This window comes from Jaculus jaculus, chromosome 6 (genome assembly GCF_020740685.1).
Source record: "Jaculus jaculus isolate mJacJac1 chromosome 6, mJacJac1.mat.Y.cur, whole genome shotgun sequence".
NCBI classification, from domain to species: Eukaryota; Metazoa; Chordata; class Mammalia; order Rodentia; family Dipodidae; genus Jaculus; species Jaculus jaculus.
The window spans coordinates 155,343,234-155,364,869 of NC_059107.1; the positions used below are offsets into that span (position 1 = coordinate 155,343,234).

The 21,636-nt window shown below is 52.7% G+C and overlaps 1 protein-coding gene across 6 annotated transcripts in view; it reads left to right on the plus strand.

Annotated features, from left to right (window-relative positions):
• The window catches only part of LOC101604705 (TRIO and F-actin binding protein), a 73,297-nt gene extending 56,934 nt beyond the window's left edge, over nt 1–16,363 (plus strand). For 5 of the 6 annotated variants that reach the window (XM_045151588.1, XM_045151592.1, XM_045151591.1 and 2 more), the window contains 8 exons: nt 138–248; nt 8,605–8,752; nt 10,916–11,018; nt 12,627–12,786; nt 12,863–12,976; nt 13,955–14,041; nt 14,690–14,853; nt 15,751–16,363. In XM_045151588.1, the coding sequence (XP_045007523.1) occupies nt 138–248; nt 8,605–8,752; nt 10,916–11,018; nt 12,627–12,786; nt 12,863–12,976; nt 13,955–14,041; nt 14,690–14,851 (885 nt within the window). In that variant the 3' untranslated portion in view covers nt 14,852–14,853; nt 15,751–16,363. Of the gene's footprint in view, nt 1–137; nt 249–395; nt 922–8,604; nt 8,753–10,915; nt 11,019–12,626; nt 12,787–12,862; nt 12,977–13,954; nt 14,042–14,689; nt 14,854–15,750 lie in introns of those variants that run through there. The other variant, XM_045151593.1, reaches the window with a different exon arrangement.
• Nucleotides 16,364–21,636: the final 5,273 nt, after the last annotated feature.

Here is a 21,636-nt window from a genome sequence, read left to right on the forward strand (position 1 = left end):
GCCGCTGATCCTTCTCCAAAGCAGAGCTGGCCCCAGGCATCTTAGGAAGGAAGCTGGGCTTGTGGCCATGCAGAGCTGGGAGGCTGTGGGCTCCTCCCTGCCTTGGTCCCCACTGACCTGGTTTCCCCATTGCCTAGGTCCAGTCTCTCCGTGCCCAGCTGGAAGCATGGCGCCTCCAAGGGAAGGCTCCGCAGAATGCCCCCAGAGCACAGGAGGATGGCCACACCCCACCCGGGTACATCTCACAGGTAAGGCTGAGGAGCCCTTCTTTGGGGTGGGGACAGTTTTCTGGTTGCTATACTATCAAGGAACAGTTAATATTTGGGGAGCCCTTCCTGTGTGCGAGAACCATGTGAGGCATTTGATATACCTCATCTCATTTAATCTCCCCACAGCTGGTGGGCATGATCACTGTGCCCATTTTACAGACAAGGCCACTGAGCTCTGAGAGGTTATGTGACTTGCCTGAGGTCACCCAGTCTGCAGGTGTCAGAGGTGGGATTTGAGCCTGGGTCCAGCTGACTGCAGAGCCTGTGCGTGAGTCCCCGTGTGACACTCTGCACTTGGATCCCTTCCCCTGCGTCACCTTGGGGAAGCAGGGAGCCAGTGACCCTGGGACTTGTGCCCTAAATACAGGGATAGCCTGTTTCTGCCCACTCAGGAGGTCCACAGGACGTGGGATCCTTCGGTTACCTCCGGGGAGCACACCAGCTCCTGGGACAGCGATTCCCAGCAGGGGACTGTGACTTTGTCCTGCTCCCCCCTCCCCTGGGGAACAATTTGGAGATCTCTGGGAATAATTTTGATTGTCACAATTGGACAGTTAGCTTACTAGAAAAACCATGTGTGTGCATATATTTATTAGAAACTGCAAAATATGTTTGATGCATAGTTTACAAATAAAAAATGCATATAATCCTTTTTATTGTGAATTCCATATGGCAAATGGGTTGTCTGAGAATGCTCCTGGTGATTTTTCGACCCACAACTCTGTCAGACGTGGGCAGTTCAGATCTGTGTGTTGGTTGACTTTGTTTATGCTAATGAGTAAGAAGACTTAAACTGAACTCCATGTGGTCAGGATTGTAAGCAAATGCTTTGAACTCATGTCTTATTCTTCTACTTCAGCCACCTGAGTTCTGGGGTTAAAGGTGTGTACCACCACACCCAATTACATTTATTTAAAAAAAAAAATGGCCTGTTTAGGGCCGGTGAGATGGCTTAGTGGTTAAGCACTTGCCTGTGAAGCCTAAGGACCCCGGTTTGAAGCTTGATTCCCCAGTACTCACATAAGCCAGATGCACAAGGTGGCACATGCATCTGGAGTTCGTTTGCAGGGGCTAGAGGCCCTGATGCGCCCATTCTGTCTCTCTCTGCCTCTTTCTCTGTCACTCTCAAATAAATAAATAAAAAATTTTTAAAAATGGCCTGTTTAGCAGCTGAGTCACAAAATTCCTAAAAATTGGACAGTCAGCTGTCTGTTGTCTATCCCATATCATTGTCCAGAGGAAAAAAGAATGACAGGATCTCAGGCCCAGCGGTGGGAGGAGTTTGCCTTGAGGGCACAGCTGGCTTGCCGACGGCAGGCACTGATCTGAGCAGGGAGCGTTGGCTGTGGTAGGAGGTGGGAAACCAGTTGGTGCCTACTGTGGAGCATTCAAGGACAGGCTGAGGAGTTAGACTCATTCCACAGACCTCAGGAGATTAGTGATACAGAAGTGAATTTTGGAGTGCAGGGACTCAGGAGAGAACAAGGCCCAGGCCTAAGGAACCCTGCAGGGTACGGCTGTGTTGGCAGGGGTCTGAAGGGAGAACTCAAACTGGTGACTGGGGCTTAGCAGGGTAGGAGAACCCACAGAGACCTAATAGCATGGCTGTCTACCACTGAGTGCTAGGTGGGAAGGTCAGCCAAAGGGGAAGTTGGGGTCTGTTGAGGAGGCTATCTGGGGCTACCTGAGCTTGGGGAGGGTGGAGGGGGTCCAGTGTCATCAATTTGTGCCTTGAATGGGACTTCCCAGGCTGGCTGGGCCCATGCCACAGCCAGGGATGTTGGACCAAGCTCAGAAGCCTTTCCCAGCACTGGGGCTCTGGGACACTATAGGGTGCCCTCTGGGTGGTTCCATTTGCCTGTAGTCAAAGTAGAGTTGGGGTGGTGGTGGTGAGAAGGAAATGGTCAAGAACAGCAGATGACTGATTTGAGTTGTGCGACCTTCTTGGGCACAGGAGGAGGTGGCCGGAAATTCAGCGGATCCTGGAGCAGGGACAGGTGGGGAGGGACCCTCAGCCTGCTCTCTCAGGCTAAGTGGACGCCCCACTTTCAGGGCTGGGGGGCTTGCCACTGCAGACCAGCTGTATGCGGTGTGGGGCTTCAAAAACGGTCCTGCAGCAGGAGAGGGCGCTCCAGCTAGGCATGAGTTGGGCACAGACTTTCTTCTTCCTCTGCTTTGGTGGCATGGCAGAGGGGTGCTTGGTGTCAGGACACCGTGGCCATTTGGGAAGGTGGGTCACAGCACACCTGGACATCTAGTAGCTTCTTTGTAAGCTAGTTCCCACCTCCTGCTGTCACCCCTGCACCACAGTAGTTGCTGCATCTGCATGCCTGCTCTGGCCTTCACCCCCACATTGCTGAACTCCCCAAAAGCTTGCAGTACTGTTCCCGGCAGCCCCTCTGCCCAGAGAGCTTCATGGATGACCCTTTGGAGGTGAGCTCACAGGGGAAGCATGCAGGGGACTAGCTCACATCTCTCTGAGGGACTCTAAAGCCACGTTCTGTTATCCTGATGGGGGATATTCATGGGACAGTACGGAGGCCCGGCGGGAAGGCACCTCCTCCCACTCAGAGCGCTGGACCTCGCTCACCCCAGCAGGCCTGCTGCAGCCCACTGCAGCTCCAACAGAGGCAAGCAGTGTCCTTTGGTGGAGGGACTGTAATACTTTATGTGGCCCTCTGTGCCTTGGTTTCTTCCCTGCCTCCTCCTCTTCCCTTTTTCTTGAGCTTAAAATATTTTTTTTTCAAATTACATAAGAAACACATCTAGCTGGACGTGGTGACGCACGCCTTTAATCCCAGCACTTGGGGAGGCAGAGGTAGGAGGATCGCTATGAGTTCGAGGACACCCTGAGACTATATAGTGAATTCCAGGTCAGCCTGGGCTAGAGTGAAACCCTACCTTGAAAAACCAAAAAGCAAAACAGAAACACATTTACATTAAAAAAATATTTCTTGCCGGGCGTGGTGGCGCACGCCTTTAATCCCAGCACTTGGGAGGCAGAGGTAGGAGGATTGCCGTGAGTTCGAGGCCACCCTGAGACTACATAGTGAATTCCAGGTCAGCCTGAGCCAGAGTGAGACCCTACCTCAAAAAACAAAAAAAAAGAAAAAAAAATATTTCTTTTTGTTTGTTTATGAGAGAGAGAGAGAGAGAGAGAGAGAGAGAGAGAATGGGCGTGTCAGGGCCTCTAGGCACTGCAAATGAATTCAAGATGCATGAGCCACCATGTGCATCTGGCTTAAGTGGGACCTGGAGAATTGGACCTGGATCCTTAGGCTTCGCAGGCAAGCACCTAAGCCGCTAAGCTATCCCTCCAGCCCCACATTTACATTAAAAAAAAATCTACAACTTAACCACCGGATATGGTGGGATATGTCTATAACCCTAGCACTTGGGAAGCTGAGGCAGGAGGAGTGAATTGAAGAATGGTCTGGGCTAAAGAGCAAGACCCTATCTTTTTTTTTTTTTTTTTTTTTTTTTTTTAGTTTTTCGAGGTAGGGTAGGTACTCTAGCCCAAGCTGACCTGGAATTCACTATGGAGTCTCAGGGTGGCCTCGAACTCATGGTGATCCTCCTACCTCTGCCACCACGCCCAACTTAAGACCCTATCTTAAAAATGGTGTGAGGGAGCTATGGAGATGGCTTAGTGGCTAAAGGGTGCTTGCTTGCAAATCCTGTTGGGCAAGTTTGATTTCCTAGCATTTACATAAAGCCATACACAAAAAGTGGTACATACATCTGGTATTCATTTGCAGTGTCAAGAGACCCTGGCACACGCATGTGCGCACGCACGCGCGCACACACACACACAAATCACTTTTAAAAGTTAAAATAATGGACTGGGGCTATAGCTCAGTGGTAGAACACTTGCCTAGGCACTCAAGGTTCCATTCACAGCATTGCAAAATTACTGTGGACAAATCAGGTTAGAGATGAATGCCTGCTGCTCATGCCTCACCCCACCTACTCCTCTCGGCTGAGCCTTGCACCTCAGCACATGGCTTCCCGTGGCTCCAGTGACACCAGCCCATACTGCTGTGTCATAGGCTGGAAATCCAGTCAGGTCCTGTCAGGCTAAGGCGCAGGTGTGCACTGGACCATCTTCCTTTTTGCAATCCAGGCTTGGGGTGACATCAACTCCCTGCCTTCTCCAGCTCCTGGTGGCTTTCCTTTCTTGGCTCGTGGTCTCTTTCTTCATCTTCAAAACCTACAGAGGGAAAAGTGCAGTGCTCGTCACTGTGACCCTTCTTTCCTGGTCATACTTCCAGATTCTTACCTTCTGTCCCTCATCTTTTCCAACGTCCCCTGTGATTACCCTTCGCCACCAGATTGTGTGGAACAATCTCTTGCCTCTCAGGTCATCCGATTAGCAGCCTTAATTTCTTTTGTCATGGAAAGTGACATAGTCATAGGTCCCAGGGAGGAGGATATGGACATCTTTGGGGGATTATTTTTCTGCCCATCACACTGTATTTCCAGCCTTTTCCATGGTTTTGTTTTTTCAAGGTAGGGTCTTGCTGTAGCCCAGGCTGGCCTGCAATTCACTATGTGGTCTCATGGTGGCTGCCTCTTGCCTCTGCTTCCTTTTCCATATATATATTTTTTTGTTTGGTGGGGTTTTTTTAAATTTTTATTAGCATTTTCCATGATTATAAAAAAAATCCCATGGTAATTCCCTCCTTCCCCCCAACACTTTCCCCTTTGAAATTCCATTCTCCATCATATTACCTCCCCATCACAATCATTGTACTTACATATATACAATATCAACCTATTAAGTACCCTCCTCCCTTCCTTTCTCTTCCTTTTTTTTTTTAGGTGGGGTCTCTAGCCCAGGCTGGCCTGGAACTCATTCTGTAGTCCCAGGCTAGCCCACCACACCCAGCTTTCCATGTTTTCGCATACATGCACTGGGGCATGCTTTATGAGGTGCTTACTCACATAAGTGGGAGCACAGTACTCATGTATCGTCAGGAACGAGCTTCCTCCCTCCATCCCTCCCTTCCTCCCTCTCTTTTTTCTTTTCTTTTTTGAGGTAGGATCTTACTCTAGCCCAGGCTAACCTGAAGCTAGGCTGTAGTTCCAGGCTGGCCTTGAACTCAAAACAACAATCCTACCTCTGTCTCCTGAGCACTGGGATTAAAGGCGTGCACCACCAAGTCTGACCTGTTTTTTTTTAATTATTTTTAAAAATTTATTTATTTGAGGGCCAGGTGTGGTAGCATACATCTTTAATCCTGGCAGGGGCTGAGGTGGGAGGATCATCATGAGTTCAAGGCCAGCCTGAGACAACATAGTGAGTTCCAGGTCAGTCTGGGCTAGAGTAATACTCTACCTCTAAAAATCCATAAATTAAAAAAAATTGAAAGCAGAGTTATAGATTGGGGGGGGGGGATAGACACACCAGGGCCTAGTACCACTGCAGATGAACTCCAAACACATGCACCACTTTGTGCATCTGGCTTTACATGGGATTTGGGGAATCAAACCCAGGCCTTCAGACTTTGTAAGCAAGTGCCTTTTTACTGCTGAGACATCTCTTCAGCCTTTTGTTTGTTTGGTTTCTGTTTTTCAAGGCAGGGTCTGTAGCCCAGGCTGACCTGGAATTCACTATGTAGCCTCAGGGTAGCCTCAAATTATAGCAATCCTCCTACATCTGCCTCCCAAGTGCTGGGATTAAAGGCATCTGGCTCCTTTATTTTTTTTATTTTTATTTTTTTTAATTTTTCGAGGTAGGGTCTCATTCTGGCCCAGTCTGACCTGGAATAAACTATGTAGTCTCGGGGCAGCCTAGAATTCACGGTGATCCTCCTTCCTCTGTCTCCTGAGTGTGGGGATTAAAGGCGTGTGCTGCCACCCCGGCTCCGTTTTTTATAAAAAAATTTTAAAATTTATTCACAAGCAGAGAAGTGGGGAGGAGAGAGGGAATGGGCTTCCAGGGCCTCCTGACACTGCAGTCAAACTCCAGATGCATGTGCCACTCTGTGCATCTCGTTTACTTGGGTACTGGGGAGTCAAACCCAGGCTGTCAGTCTTTGCAAGTAAGTTCCTCTCTCAATCTGTGCCATCTCCCCAGCCCCAGGAGCCAACTTTTATTCTTAGCTTCTAGGACACCTGTACATAGCAGCCCATATGACATCTCTGTCTTCCAGATTCCTGTATTTTGGTTTGTTTGATTTTTAAAAATAATATTTTTAAATAATTTATTTGAGACAGAGAGCAAGAGTGAGTATGAGCACACCAGAGTCTCCTGCCATGGTAAATGAACTCCAGACACATGCACCCCTTCGTGCCTCTTGTTTTATGTGGATACTGGGGAATCAAAGCTGGGCTGTCAGGCTTTGCAAGCAAGTGCCCTTCACCGCTGAGCCATCTCTGCAGCCCCTTGTTTGGGTTTTTGCTTGTGTGGGTGTGCATGTAGTGCCCCTCAGTGCCCCCCTTATGCCTGCCTGCGGTGACTGGAGCAAAACATCAGGCATTCTGCTCCATTGCTCTTCTGCCCATTCCCATTTTTTTAAAAAAAATGTTCATTTGCAAGGAGGGAGAGAGAATTGGCATGCCAGGTCCTCTAGCCACTGCTAATGATTTCCAGATGAATGCACCGCTTTGTGCATCTGGCTTTATGTAGATACTGGGGCATTGAACCCAGGTCATTGGGTTTTGCAGGCAAGTGCCTTAACCGTGCCTTAACCACTGAGCCATCTCTCCAGCTCTTCATTCTCGTTTTATGCAGGAGTCTCTGACTGATGCCAGAGCTTGCTGTTTCTCTCAACCCTGGGCAATCCCCTGGTCTCTGCTCTCTTTTGTAGGGCTCAGGGTTACAGGATCATGTGGCCATGCCCCATTGTTTGAGTTGGGATCTAGAGATTCAGACTCCACAGTTTCAGGCCCTCATACTTGCACAGGAAATGCCCTCAGCTGCTGAGCCATCTCTCTTCCTGCAGCAGTGTCTTCTGACAGCTGCCTGTGACCTTTGGGAGTCTACACCCGTCACTGACTCCGAGGTTCCCCTGTTTAGCATTTAGGTCATTTTCAGTTTTCATCTGTTACCAGCTTTGCTTGGGGATTCAGTCTTTGTACACATATGACTTCCTGTGGGACCATATCTAGGAGTGGACCTGCTAGATGAAGGAACGATCGTTGACAGCCAGGAATGAGGTGGTGTCACCCACCTGTAATCCCAAGCCCTAAGGAGGCTGAGGCAGGAGGATTGTGAATTTGAGGCTAGCCTGGACTACATGGTGAGACCCTGTCTCAAAAAATAAAAAGCCACCATGGCACCAAACTGCCTGCACACAGCCAGTCATGGTGGCCACTTCAGCAGTGGACATCTCCAGTCTCTTAATGACTTGCCACTTTGTCTACAAAGCCGTCCATTCCCTCTCACTTATTGAGCCATTCCTCCTGCCCCAGTCTGGGTTCCAGGCTTAAGCTGGGTCAAGTGTTCACTGTCTCCAGGATATTATGGTCCCTTAGATGCAGAATGGCAGGTCAGGCCAGAGCTAGGAAAGATGTCAAGTTTGCTGTGGGCAAAGTGAATTACTACTGAGGAAATCATGCCCACTGCAGGCAATAGGATGGCATTAGCTAAAGTCGAGAGGCGTGGACATGCCCACAGCTGATTTTTGGTTTTGTTTTTGTTGCCTTTTGCTTTACTTTAATTATGTTTAATTATATTTATTTATTTGGTGGGGGGAAGGAGCAGATAGAGAGAATGAGTGTATCAGGGCCTCTAGCCATTGCAAATGAACTCTGGGTCCTTTGGCTTTGCAGGCAAACGCCTTAACCACTAAGCCATCTCTCCAGCCCACTTTTTTTTTTTTTTTTTTATGAGGTAGGGTTTCACTCTAGCTCAGGCTCTCCTGGAATTCACTATGTAGTCTCAGGGTGGCCTTGAACTCACGGTATGCGCCACCACATCCGGCTTCCAGCCCACTTTTTGCCTTTTTTCTTTTTCTTATTGTATTTTTATTTTTTACTATTAAGGTAGGGTTTTATTCTAGGCCAGTTTACCTGGAACTCACTCTGTCCCAGGCTGGCCTTGAACTCAACGATTCTCCTACCTCAGCCTCCAAGTGCTGGGATTAAAGGTGCGTGCCACCACACCCTGCTGGGGCTGCTTTTTATAGCCATGAGGTTTCTTGGTGGAGATGGGCAAGGCAGGAATAGAGCCATGGGAGCTGGACATGACCCTGCAGGTGGATGTGTGAAGGCGAAAAGCAGGTAAAGTTTGAGAATGAAGAGTGTAGCAGGGCGCTGGGGCCGGCCGTGGGCTGATGGGCAGGGCCCGGGGCCTGAGCAGCCCCGTGACACTCTGGCCTCTGGCCCCCAGGAGGCCTGTGAGCGCAGCCTGGCGGAGATGGAGTCCTCGCACCAGCAGGTGGTGGAGCAGCTGCAGCGGCACCACGAGCGCGAGCTACGGCGGCTGCAGCAGGAGAAGGAGCGGCTGCTGGCCGAGGAGACCGCAGCCACGGCCGCGGGTGAGCGCCAGGGACGTGCCGCGCGGGGAGCCCGCATCGTCCCCACCGAGCTGAGGAGACCCTTAAGTAAGAGCTAGGGATGGCAGTGTCAGACCTGGGGAAGTCAGCAGAGCTTGGCAGCCTCAAAAGCAATCGTCTTTGGCCCCCCTTGAAAATGGGAAACAGAGGCAGTTAAAGACCTTTCCTCCCACGGGTCGTGACTCCCCTGTCTCAGGGTCTGTAGGTCTCAGAGGATCGAGCTCAAATCGTGCACAACTCCCTTGCTAGGGGAGCGCCACCTCCCTGGGGATGCGGCCAGACCCTAGAATGCTCATGGGGAGTCGCGAGCCTTGCCCTGCCTGTCTGTGTCACGCGCATTCCTCCTGGGAACACCCTTAAGTCTTCCTGGTGTCCACGGAATGGCTCCATTTCACAGGCGAGGAAGCTGGGCCTTGGAGAAGTTAATGACTTCCCAGATGGCACAGCTTAGAGGTGACAGTTGGGCTCAGAATCCCCCTTGCTTTCCCAAGCCAGAAACAGGAAGTGCCCGAGAAGACGACTCAGCCCTCATCGATGCACACCTGCTGTGTGTGTCTGGCTCATCATAGGCAGCCTGAGGGCCTGGCAGCATGGTTGACAGCGGGAACGAGATCACGTGAGCTAGTTTCCACCCTGCCCTTGCTGGCCAAGTGCTCCCTGCTCTTAAACCCCGATCCCTCCTGCCGAGCCTGGGACTGGTGTTAGTGTTTTTAACATGGTCACTCCTGGAAGGTGCCATCGTTGCCTCTCCCCAGTAGGGTGCAAGTGGTGCCCTGTGATCCAGCCTTAAAGTTTCGGTGTGAACTTGATGAAAGGGACGTCAGGTGGAATAACAGGCCATCAGTAGCCTCAGAGGAGTAATGAGGAATTCAGTGTTCAGAGCTGCTGCATTTTAGAATCACAGATTAAACTACAACTATCCTGGGTGGCGTAATAAACTACTTAGACTTTGGGACCATGCACAAGCTAATGTCTGGGACGTTAACTCTGCCCAGCCTTGTGCTAAATTCTTGGCATGCACCTCCTAGGTGCCCTTGGAAAGGAGGAGCTGCTGCTGTTCACCACTTCCCAAAAGGGTCCAAAGGCTCAGAGGGGTTAAGCCACCTGCACAGAGTCACACGGGTTTGTAGTGACTGCAGAGCCAGGCAGGGCAGATGGCATCGTTCACGTGCTCTCCAGCCTCTGCAGGAATAGTGCAACGTATGAGCCTTAACCTGAAACCACTAACAAGAGAGGTACCGGTTGTTGGAATGGGACGATAGCTCAGTTGACAAGCATGAGGACCTTAGTTTGATCTCCAGAACCCACACTTAAAAAAAAAAAAAAAAAAAAAAGTTTTGGGCTGGAGGGATGGCTTAGCACTTAAGGCATTTGCCTGAAAGGCCAAAGGACCCAGGTTCGATTCCCCAGGACCCACGTTAGCCAGATGCACAAGGGGGTGCACATGTCTGGAGTTCCTTTGCAGTGGCTGGCGGCCCTGACACACCCATTCTCTCACTCTCCCTCTTTCTCTGTCAAATAAATAAAAATAAAATTTATTTGAGAGTGAGAAAGAGGTAGAGAATGGGTGTGCCCTGGCCTCCAGCCACTGCAAACGAACTTCAGATGCATGTGCCACCATGTGCATATGGCTCATGTGGGTCCTAGAGAGTCAAACTGAATTCCTTTCGCTTTGCTGGCAAATGCCTTAACTGCTAAGCCATCTCTCCAGCCCCCCCTTTTTTTTAAAGCCAGGTATAGTTGGCACACACTTGTGATCCCAGCACTAGGGAGGCAGAGACAGGCAAATCTATGGGACTTGATGGCCAGTCTAGATGGTGAGAGATCCTGTCTCAAAAAGAGGTGGTAACATCTGAAATTGTCTTCTGGCTTCCATGTGCACCCACATGCACACACAAGCAGGTGTCATTGTTAGACATCTAGATACTTCCCCAGGGCAGTCCATCAAACAGGATTGTCCTGTAACAAGGTGGGAGCTTGAAAAACTTACCCAAAGCCACAGTTTAGACCAGTCAGGACACAGCCTGGACTGCTGTGGTCCAGTATCAGCACACCGCTTCTTGGTCCTGGCTCCTCCAGTACAAGGGGAGTAGTGCTGATCCCTTCTGACCTGTCCTCTGCCTTCTCTGTCTGCCCTGCTCTCAGCCATTGAAGCCATGAAGAAGGCTTACCAAGAGGAGCTGAGCCGGGAGCTGAGCAAAACGCGGAGTCTGCAGCAGGGCCCAGATGGCCTTCGGAAGCAGCACCAGTAAGCAGTGAGCCCTGGGCTCATTCTGGGCTGGGTCTGCCTCTGAGCCAGGAGCCGCCAGCCACTCTGGTATTTGTGAGCTGGGACTCGCTGACCCTTTGCCAGAAGCTAGACATAGCGGTTTTGACCCATTGAGGTTCACTCGCCCAAGCCAAGTCCAGTCCCTGCAGAAGGTTCTCCAGGCCCTGGCCTCAACTTTCTCATCTTTAGTGTCGCCTAGAGCTGTGCTGTAGTGTTGCGCTTTGCCAGTAGATGCCGCCCTGCCCCAGCTCTGTTCTGGAATGCTGTGGCTAATGCAGCATAAGATGGCCCTCGGCTCACCCTCTCAGAAGAGCATAAGATGGCCCTCAGCTCGTCCTCTCAGAGGAACCTAAGGTGGCCCTCGGCTCACCCTCTCAGAGGAACATAAGGTGGCCCTCAGCTCGTCCTCTCAGAGGAACCTAAGGTGGCCCTCGGCTCACCCTCTCAGAGGAGCATAAGGTGGCCCTCAGCTCGTCCTCTCAGAGGAACCTAAGGTGGCCCTCGGCTCACCCTCTCAGAGGAGCATAAGGTGGCCCTCAGCTCGCCCTCTCAGAGGAGCATAAGATGGCCCTCAGCTCGTCCTCTCAGAGGAACATAAGGTGGCCCTCAGCTCGTCCTCTCAGAGGAGCATAAGGTGGCCCTCAGCTTGTGCTCTCAGAGGAGCATAAGGTGGCCCTCAGCTCGCCCTCTCAGAGGAACATAAGGTGGCCCTCAGCTTGTCCTCTCAGAGGAGCATAAGGTGGCCCTCAGCTCGTCCTCTCAGAGGAACATAAGGTGGCCCTCAGCTCGCCCTCTCAGAGGAGCATAAGTTGGCCCCTCAGCTCGTCCTCTCAGAGGAGCATAAGGTGGCCCTCAGCTCGTCCTCTCAGAGGAACATAAGGTGGCCCTCAGCTCGTCCTCTCAGAGGAGCATAAGGTGGCCCTCAGCTCGTCCTCTCAGAGGAGCATAAGGTGGCCCTCAGCTCGTGCTCTCAGAGGAGCATAAGGTGGCCCTCAGCTCGCCCTCTCAGAGGAACATAAGGTGGCCCTCAGCTCGTCCTCTCAGAGGAACATAAGGTGGCCCTCAGCTCGTCCTCTCAGAGGAGCATAAGGTGGCCCCTCAGCTCAACCTCTCAGAGGAACATAAGGTGGCCCCTCAGCTCATCCTCTCAGAGGAACATAAGGTGGCCCTCAGCTCATCCTCTCAGAGGAACATAAGGTGGCCCTCAGCTCGTCCTCTCAGAGGAGCATAAGGTGGCCCTCAGCTCACCCTCTCAGAGGAACATAAGATGGCCCTCGGCTCACCCTCTCAGAGGAACATAAGGTGGCCCTCAGCTTGCCCTCTCAGAGGAACATAAGATGGCCCTCGGCTCACCCTCTCAGAACATAAGGTGGCCCTCAGCTCGCCCTCTCAGAGGGACATAAGGTGGCCCCTCAGCTCGCCCTCTCAGAGGGAACCACCAAGAGCCCAGAAAGACTGTCACTACTCAGAGGACAAAACTACAGGGGAATCTGCGGTGCTGAGCTGCATCGAGTTGGCCACCAGCTCCAGCTGGGGCAGTGGCTAGAGAGCCCCAGGGTCCAGCTGTGGCCCTTGCTGTGCCGGCAGGTTGGACGTGGAGGCGCTGAAGCGGGAGCTGCAGGTGCTGTCTGAGCAGTATTCGCAGAAGTGCCTGGAGATCGGCAGCCTGACGCGGCAGGCCGAGGAGAGGGAGCACACGCTGCGGCGCTGCCAGCAGGAGGGCCAGGAGCTGCTGCGCCACAACCAGGTGAGCCTGTCCCCCGTGGGCGGGAGTGGGCCCGGTGGGGCTGGGGGCCCCGCCCTGACCATCCCTTGCCTCTCAGGAGCTGCACTCCCACCTGTCGGAGGAGATCGACCGGCTGCGTGGCTTCATCGCCTCACAGGGCAACGGCAGCAGCTGCGGGCGCAGCAACGAGCGGAGCTCCTGGGAGCTGGAGGTGAGCCCGCCCCTTCCCACTCCTCCCCTCCTTGTGCCAGGCAGCGGGGTTGTGATGGTTGGTACCAAGTTACCAAGTTTGAGGGGCCGAGTCCCTAGAATTCCAGCCTCTCATACAGTTCTGTCACCTACCTGGTATGCGGCCATGTCAGTCACCCCGCCTTTGTGAACGCTGGTTGCTTATCTGTAAACTGTCCAGTGCTTCACTTACTGGGTGAAGCTGAGCAAACGTGTGCTCCCGGGACCACCCTAGTACTTTCTGTGGTTTATTAGAAACCTACAAGGCTTCCCCCTATTCCTGGACCGTCTTGAAATCCTTAGACGCTGGTATCTAATCTTCCAGCAGCGGGGGAGGAGAGGGGGGGTTGTTGAGGATTTAGTTCACTGGGCGAGTGCTTGCCTAGCCAGCTCAAGGCCCTGGGTTCCGTCCTCAGCACCAAACAACAACAAAAAACACCATGGGAACCAATCTTCCAACAGGCCCATCAGTTAAGTAGTAGTACTGTCTGTCTGTTGGACCAGTGTGGAAACAGAGAGGCCAAGTGCCTTTCAGAAAGTCACACAGGGTGTGAGCTGGAACCAGGCAGCAGGGCTGCAGGCTAAAGTGTGAGGTCTCCCCAGTGTCATAGCGGAGCCTGTCCCCCCGCCCCCCAGTCAAGGCAGCAGTACTGTTCTTCAGAGTTGGGAAGGGTCAGGGGTTGCCTGCTACGGTCACAGCTCTGGTTCACAACAGGACCACAGCACTGCCCCACCGCCCAGGCCTTTGGTTGTGTTGAGGCTGCAGCTGAGGAGGAGAGTGGGGAACAGGAAAACCGATAAAGCAGCTTCGTGTGGCAGTGGCCTGCAGGATGTGGGGGATCTTGGTACAGGTTGGCACCGCACACAGGCCCTAAAGCAGAGAGGTACCAAGCTTCAGCACGAAGGGGGTCGAGGCCGCCCTGGCCGGTGGCCCCGGCTCAGTCCGGCCCCGTTTCCGCAGGTGCTGCTGCGAGTGAAGGAGAACGAGCTCCAGCACCTGAAGCAGGAGGCGCAGTGCCTGCGGGACGAGCTCCAGCTGATGCAGAAGGTGGGCAGGCGCTGCCACGGGGTCGGGCTGTGGAGGGCTGTGCTCTGGGGTCAGCCTGGGAGCCCTGCCCAAGCCAGGCACCCTTCTCTCTTCCCTTCCCCATTACAGATAGGGAGGCAGGGTAAGAGGAGAGGACCGTGGCTTGCCGCAGGATGTACACATTTCCTTATTTGTTTACTGCAGGGCACCTTCTCTGTGCCCGGCTTATGCCAGGTGCTGGGGCTTCAGCTGAGAACAGAACAGAACTCCCTTCCTGTGTGAAGCGAACGTTCTGGTAGGAGCAGGCATTGCTAGGAGTGAGTTGGGACGCCCGATTCCCACTCAGGTCTCTGTGGGGCCCCCGTTGGCTTGCTCCAGGGGTGCCGTAGTTTAGGGCCAGAAGTAGACACGGTGGCTCTGAGCTTGCGTGAGGCACGCAGTGAGAGTTTGCAGAAAGACCTGAGGCCCTGGCCAGGCCTGCCTGGCCCTCATCCTGGCTACTTGCCAGCCTGGTTTGGACAAAGGCATCAACTCCCCATGCCTCAGCTCTCACACTCTGGCACGAGGCTGCCGCCTAAGCACTGGGTGAGAGAGAGCACCCAGGAGAGAGCAGAGTGGGCGTGTGCCAGGGAGTGGCCCAGGCCCTCAACCACCGCCCCCCATGCCCAGGACAAGCGCTTCACCTCAGGAAAGTACCAGGACATGTACGTGGAGCTGAACCACATCAAGACGAGGTCGGAGCGGGAGATTGAGCAGCTGAGGGAGCACCTGCGCCTGGCCATGGCCGCCCTGCAGGAGAAGGAGGCCGCTCGCAACAGCCTGGCGGAGTAGAGGTGGGGAGGGGCGCCCCCGCATCCAACTCGCTGGACCATCTGTGCCAGCCCTGCCTCTCTCGGGCCATTTCCCTTCTGTACGTGGTACACAGGACTGTCATGGTGGTGAGACTAGGCCACAGGCCGCTGTGTCAGTGTTCCTCCAGAGGTGAGGACGTGAGGCTAGGTCACATCTTACCCAGGTGATGTGGGTACCACCCCTGCCGTCCACCCCACCACAGGCTGATGGTGACCCCATGCACACATCTACCTTTGTCCTCAGTGTCCCCCAGTTCCCAGGCTCCACACCACAGCCAGCGCTAACCATGGCATGCATGCCCTTTACCCTCCCAGCTGCTCCATGGCGTAGGAAGCATGCGGTGCTCCCCTGCCTACCTGGGGGCTGTTGCAGCCAGGTCCACATCGCTGGCAGAACCCCAACCACGAGCAGCTTGTAGGAACAAGGGTATATTTTGGCTTACCGACTCGAGGGGAAACGATGGCATGAGCAGGGGTTGGAAATCAACCCCTGACCAACATCAGGTGGACAACAGCAACAGGAGAGTGTGCCAGACACTGGCAAGGGGACCCTGGCTCTAACACCCATAAACCTGTCCCCAACAATACACTCCCTCCAGGAGGCGTTAATTCCCAAATCTCCATCAGCTGGGAACCTGGCATTCGGAACACCTGAGTTTATGGGAGACACCTGAATCAAACCACCACGGGTGCCTTCCTCCTGATAGTCCAGGGCTTGCCAGGGCACACGGGAGAGGCCACTGTCAGTGCAGGCTGTGGGCACAGAAGCCTGAGAGGCGGGTGGTGCCGCGCTGGGCTAGAGGCCGTGGACAGCCCCACTCCGCCCCTTGCCTGGCCCGCGCTGGCGGCTGAGTGCTCAGCGCCTCCCTTGTCTTCCAGGTCTTCGAGGTCCAGCTCAGCCGCGGACCCTGCAGCCTCAAGGGACCAGTTGTCCTCCTTTCCTGACACATGGAAGTCAGAAGCCAAGCTTTCTCCCCACCTTTGGTCGCACATGCACTCACATTCAACACACACACACACACACGCATGACACACACATGCACACACACACTGCGTATCTGAGCGCGCCCCTCGCACTGGGTCTTAACCTTGCACCTTCTTCAGGATTTTATATGTGAAGAGATTTTTATATATACTTTTTTTTTTCTAAAACCCTTTATACTTTTTCCAAAGGCAATTCCTGGTGGCGTGTGCCTCCCACTGGCTCCCCAGTCCTCCCTAGACTCTTGCTTAGGCCCGTGGGCCTCTTCCTGCCCTGGGGGAATCCAAGCAGAGACCCAGGTAGAACCGGGCTGGTAGATGGAGGGGAGAGCAGACCCTGCTCCCGCCCAACCTCCTGCTATTTCCTGCCCTGGGCACACCCACAGTGCTGGCTAGTCCCCATGGCTCCACCCCTCTGAGGGGCGCTGGGCGGGGACCCACCGGCGCTCCCATGAAGACGCTTCTCTCCTGCTCCGTGAGCCCTCTTAACTTAATAAAACATTCCAGCAGCTCTGGTGTCCTTGGTGGCTGGACAGGGTGAGCGGTGGAAGACGGGTTCTAGTGTGGCTCCTGCACCTACCCTTCCCGCGGCGGAGGGGCAGAGTGAGCGCCATCCAGTTTCTCCCCGGGCCAGGGCTTGGATGGGTGTGTGTACGTGTGTGGTTTGAAGGAGCGTGGCAGAAGCACTGACTGAGCCCAGACCGCACCCCAACCTGTTGCCCCAGTGAGTCACAGACACCTCACTCTGAGCCTTGGACTTTCAAGGAGTGCTGGCGCCAAGTGTGCCTCTGAAATGACCTTGGGCAGGTCCCGTCTTCTCCCTGGGGCTCAGTTCGCTTCTCCAGCAAAATAGGCATTTTCAGTCCCAGCGCTGGATTGAGGCACTCTCATCCTCAACAGGGGTGGGGGGAGATGGCAGCCCGAGGCCCACTGGGATGGGGGTCACAGCCGGCCCTGCCCATCATGGTCACGTTTCTGAGCTGCAGAAACGCCACATCTTGGATTTCAGAAGGCCATGAGACCCCAGAGGAGATGCTAACTTGGCCTGCAGCTGATTTTTAAAGAAGCTTCACTGGGGTCTCCAGTTGGGCATGGTGGCGCACGCCTTTAATCCCAGCACTCAGGAGGCAGAGGTAGGAGCATCACCATGAGTTAAAGATCAGCCTGAGATTACATAGTGAATTCCAGATCGGCCTGGGCTAGAGTGAGACCCTACCTTGAAAAACCAAAAAATAGAATAAAACATAGTCTCTCCAGATGGGAAACTCAGGAAGGGCATTCCATAGCAAAGTGACAAGCAGGGACAATTGCTCTGTGAGCTTTGCTGGGGTGTTCTGGGGAGAACGCACCCAGCAGGGACCCCAAAGCCTATAGGGACATGTGTCCACACATTGTCCATTGGTTTAGTCGGGAACAGGGAAGGAGAGCAGTTCCAGTCAATGAGATAACAAGAGAAGTCTTTGGGTCGGGGAGGGGTGGCTTTCTTTGGCATGTGTGGTGTGTGCACAAGGCCAGAGGGGACTGTAGGGTGTCCCTTTCTCTGCCATGTCTCCTTGAAGTGGGTCTCACTGAGCCTGCAGCTGCCCTTTGTGATCAGACTGGCTGACCAGTGAGTGAGTCTCTGGACTCCACTCTCCACAAGCCGAGAGTAGCAGACATACGTGACCGTGGCCAGCTGTTTCCATGGTTGCTGGGGAAGTGAACGCAGAGCAAATCAGGAATTCATCCTGCACAGCAAGCATTCTCACCTGCTAAGCCATCTCTAGCTCTGAATTTTTTGAGCCTTTTTTATTGACAGCTTCCATAACTATATACATATATATATATATATATATATATATATATATATATATATACACACACACACACGCATATATATACCTCCCCAATCCCCCCCTCACAAATCCTCCATCATATCCTCTCCTTCTCTGTTTGTGTCCTTTTTTTTTTTTTTTTAACATGAGAGAGAGAGAGAATTGGTGCGCCAGGGCCTGTAGCCACTGCAATCAAACTCCAGACACACGAGCCACCTCGTACACATGCACAACTTGCACGTTTGTGTCACCTTGTGCATCTGGCTTTCATGGGACCTGGAGAGTTGAACATGGGCCCTTCGGCTTCACAGGCAAGCAGCTTAATCACCAAGCCATCTCCCTGGCCCTCTCTTATTTTGATATCATCCTTTCCTCCTATTATGAGGGTCTTGTGTAGGTAGTGCCAGGCACTGAGAGGTCATGGGTGTCCAGGCCATTTTGTGTTTGGAAGATTGCATTGTAAGCAGTCCTACCCTTCCTTTGGCTCTTACATTCTTTCCGCTGTCTCTTCCTCAATGGACCCTGAGCCTTGGGAGGTGTGATAGAGATGTCTCAGTGCTGAATACTCTTCTGTCACTTTTCAGCCTTATGGTGCTTTTTGAGTCATCCCAGTGGTCACTGCCATCTGAAAAGAGAAGCTTCTCTAACCAAAAGTGAGAGTAGCATTAATATGTGGATATGAACGTTAAGAAAAGTGCTTATAGTAGCCCTGAATTTTTAATTTTTTTTTTTAACTGGCACAGAATGGGTAGGCCTCTGGCCATTGCAAATGAATTCCAGATGCATGTGCATGTGCCACTTTATGCATCTAGCTTTACGTGGGTACTGGGGAATTGAACCTGGGCCGGCAGGCTTTGCAAGCAAGTACTTTAACCACTGATTCACCTCCCCAGTCCCCTGATAATCTTTTTGTGCTAGGGACCCCCAGCCCAGAGTTCCTTGCCTTTGAGGATGAAAGTCACTGGAAGATGTGACTGGCAGCCCCAGCGTCCTCACCATCCTGCCCCTGGCCTCTGCCTCTGGTGAGGACAACAAAAAACCTAGCAGACGCGAAAAGGTGCTCCATGCCATTCATCACCCAACTCTCCACATTAGTCATTGGAAATGAGGACCTCCCTCCTGATTCCAGAATGGCTCAGAGAGTAAAGACCTGACCATACGGATTGTCGGTAAGGACGCAGAGAGCAAGGTGTTCTCGTGCTCCCCTGCTAAAGAGCAGACTCGGGGCAGCAATGCAAACAGCTCGTTCCAAGGGAGCCGAATCCTGACTCAGACGCTGCCTTTCTGCACAGGCGCCCCAGAGAAGTGAAGGCCAGTCCACTACAGTGACATTCGTGTCAGCCCTCCTCAAGGTCACCCAAATTTGGGAGCATTATAACTGTCTTATCCATAGTAGAGAGAGAATAAATTTTGACGTATTTGTACTTAATGATACAATACACAAAAACCATGTGTGAATCTTCCAGGCTGAGCCAGTGAAACCACAATGAGCACAGGCTGGAGGATTCCATTCACATGAAATACAAGAACAAGCAAAAAGACTGCTGGTGACAGTCACCAGAGCAGGGGCACCTCTCTCTCTCTGGGGGCCTGGCAGTGGGCACAGGGAACTCCCTGGTGACAGATATGGTCTAACTCCACCTGACTGGTGGTCACAGGGCATGTACACGTATAAAAAGCACAGCTGGACGTGGTGGCGCACACCTTTAATCCCAGCACTCGGGAGGCAGAGGTAAGGAGGGTCACCATGAGTTCGAGGCCACCCTGAGACTACATAGTGAATTCCAGGTCAGCCTGAGCTAGAGAGAGACCCTACCTCAATAAACAACATGAAACAAAAAAGCATAGCCATTTGTGGTGGCACACACCTGTAATCCAAGTACTTGGGAGGTCGAGGCAGGAAGGAGTTCAAAGTCATTCTCAGCCTTAGAGAAGACCAACCTGGGCTACATGAGATTCTGCCTCAAAAAGCAAAAATAAAATTGTTATCCTGGGCTGGAGAGATGGCTTAGCGGTTAAGCGCTTGCCTGTGAAGCCTAAGGACCCCGGTTCGAGGCTCGATTCCCCAGGTCCCACGTTAGCCAAATGCACAAGGGGGTGCACGTGTCTGGAGTTCGTTTGCAGAGGCTGGAAGCCCTGGCGCGCCCATTCTCTCCCTCTCCCTCTATCTGTCTTTCTCTCTCTGTCTGTCACTCTCAAATAAATAAAAATGAACAAAAAAATATTTTTAAAAAATGGACAAAAAAATTTTTTAAAAAATTGTTATCCTATTGTACAGATAGGATTTGTGTGCTTTATAAGTCACATCTCAGTAAGAAGAAACCAGTTTTTAAATTTAAAAAAAAATTATTTGCAAGCAGAGGGAATGGGCATGCCAGGGCTTGCAGTGACTGGAGGACTTGGCCTTGGGCTTGGCCTTGTCCTTGTCCTCAGCCTTGTCCTTGGGCTCTTATGTCTTCTTCGTATTCTCTCATGCTAAGCTTGACTTCTCGTTCTAACTTTTGTCACCTTCTGTGCAGACCACCCATCTCTGTCCTCACAGGTCTCAGGAGCTCCAGACTGGGGAGCTTCCATCTCAAGGTCACCACCAAGTTTGTCTTCCTTCCAAGCTGGACTTCATCTCCTTGTCCTGGGATCTCTAGATCAAGTCCCAGGCAGCACAGTCCTTGGAGGGAGGGGAAGTTGGAAGCGGGCTATTCATCCTAAGAAGCCACAGCCCCAGAGATCAGGGGAGGCATCTTGGCGGGGGTGGGGAGGGCCTGGGACAGGGAGAGGGTGTCAAGCCTGTGAGCAGCAAGGTCAAGGCTCAGAGACCAAGTGAAGGGCCGTCAGGCTGGAGCTGGAATCTGTAAAGGAGGCAGATGGAGCTGGATAGGAGGTTGCAGCTGGCCTTGGGTTCTGCGGGGATGGAGGCCAGTGTACACGGCTTTGTGCCTTACCTGCTACCCTCTGGGGTGTCTAAGGCAGCAGGGCCCTGGCTCAGGTCCGAGGCCTGGCTGAAGATGGAGCGAGGGCCATTATCACAGCACGTGATGGGGACACAGCCTCCAGGGACTGCAGAGACCCCAAGGGCAATTGAGTGGAAGAAAACCAGAACATGCAGCCCCCCACCCCCACTCCGTAGCCAGAGCGAGTGAGTGTGGGCTTCGGGAGACACGCGGCCAGCAGGGGCAGGCAGAGAATGTGGACTCCATGAGAGGACAACCACCTGTGACAACCGTGGCGAGGGAGGGAAGCTCAGTATATTGGTAGCACTCCTGCCTTAACGTCCCCCGTGCCTCAGTGATTCCCAGGGCTGTTTCCAGCCCATGTTCTTCTCCCCTCCAAATTCCCATTGGTCCCTGGAAGTTCTTTTTTTTTTCTTAGCAAAAGACTTATTTATTTTTTCATTTTATTTTATTTATTATTATCTTGTTTTGTTTCTCAACTTTTATTAACATTTTCCATGATTATAAAAAATATCCCATGGCAATACCCTCCCTCCCCTCACTTTCCCCTTTGAAACTCCATTCTCCATCATATGCCCTCCCCATCTCAATCAGTCTCTCTTTTATTTTGATGTCATGCTCTTTTCCTCCGCTTATGAGGGTCTTGTGTAGGTAGTGTCAGGCACTGTGAGATCATGGGTATCCAGGCCATTTTATGTCTGGCCCTGGAAGTTCTTGACCCAGCGTCCTTCCCTGCACCGATACCAGAGGCTGGCCTCACTCTGCCTCGCCTGATAAGGAAGGCCTGTACACACCAGTCACCCCAGTGCCGCACCTCCCTCAGGAGCTCTGTTGTGCGGCCTGCAAGGGACGGGCAATGTCACCTCAGGAAGCAGACCCCACCTTTCTCTTGCCACAGGTATTCCTGCTGCCCTCCTCTGGCGCCGGGTCCCCCATGCACACGTGCTGTGTGAGGTTAGACGACAACAGCGAAAGAGTTCTGCTCTGAGGATGAAACAGCCCCCCAGCGTCCTTGCTCCCAG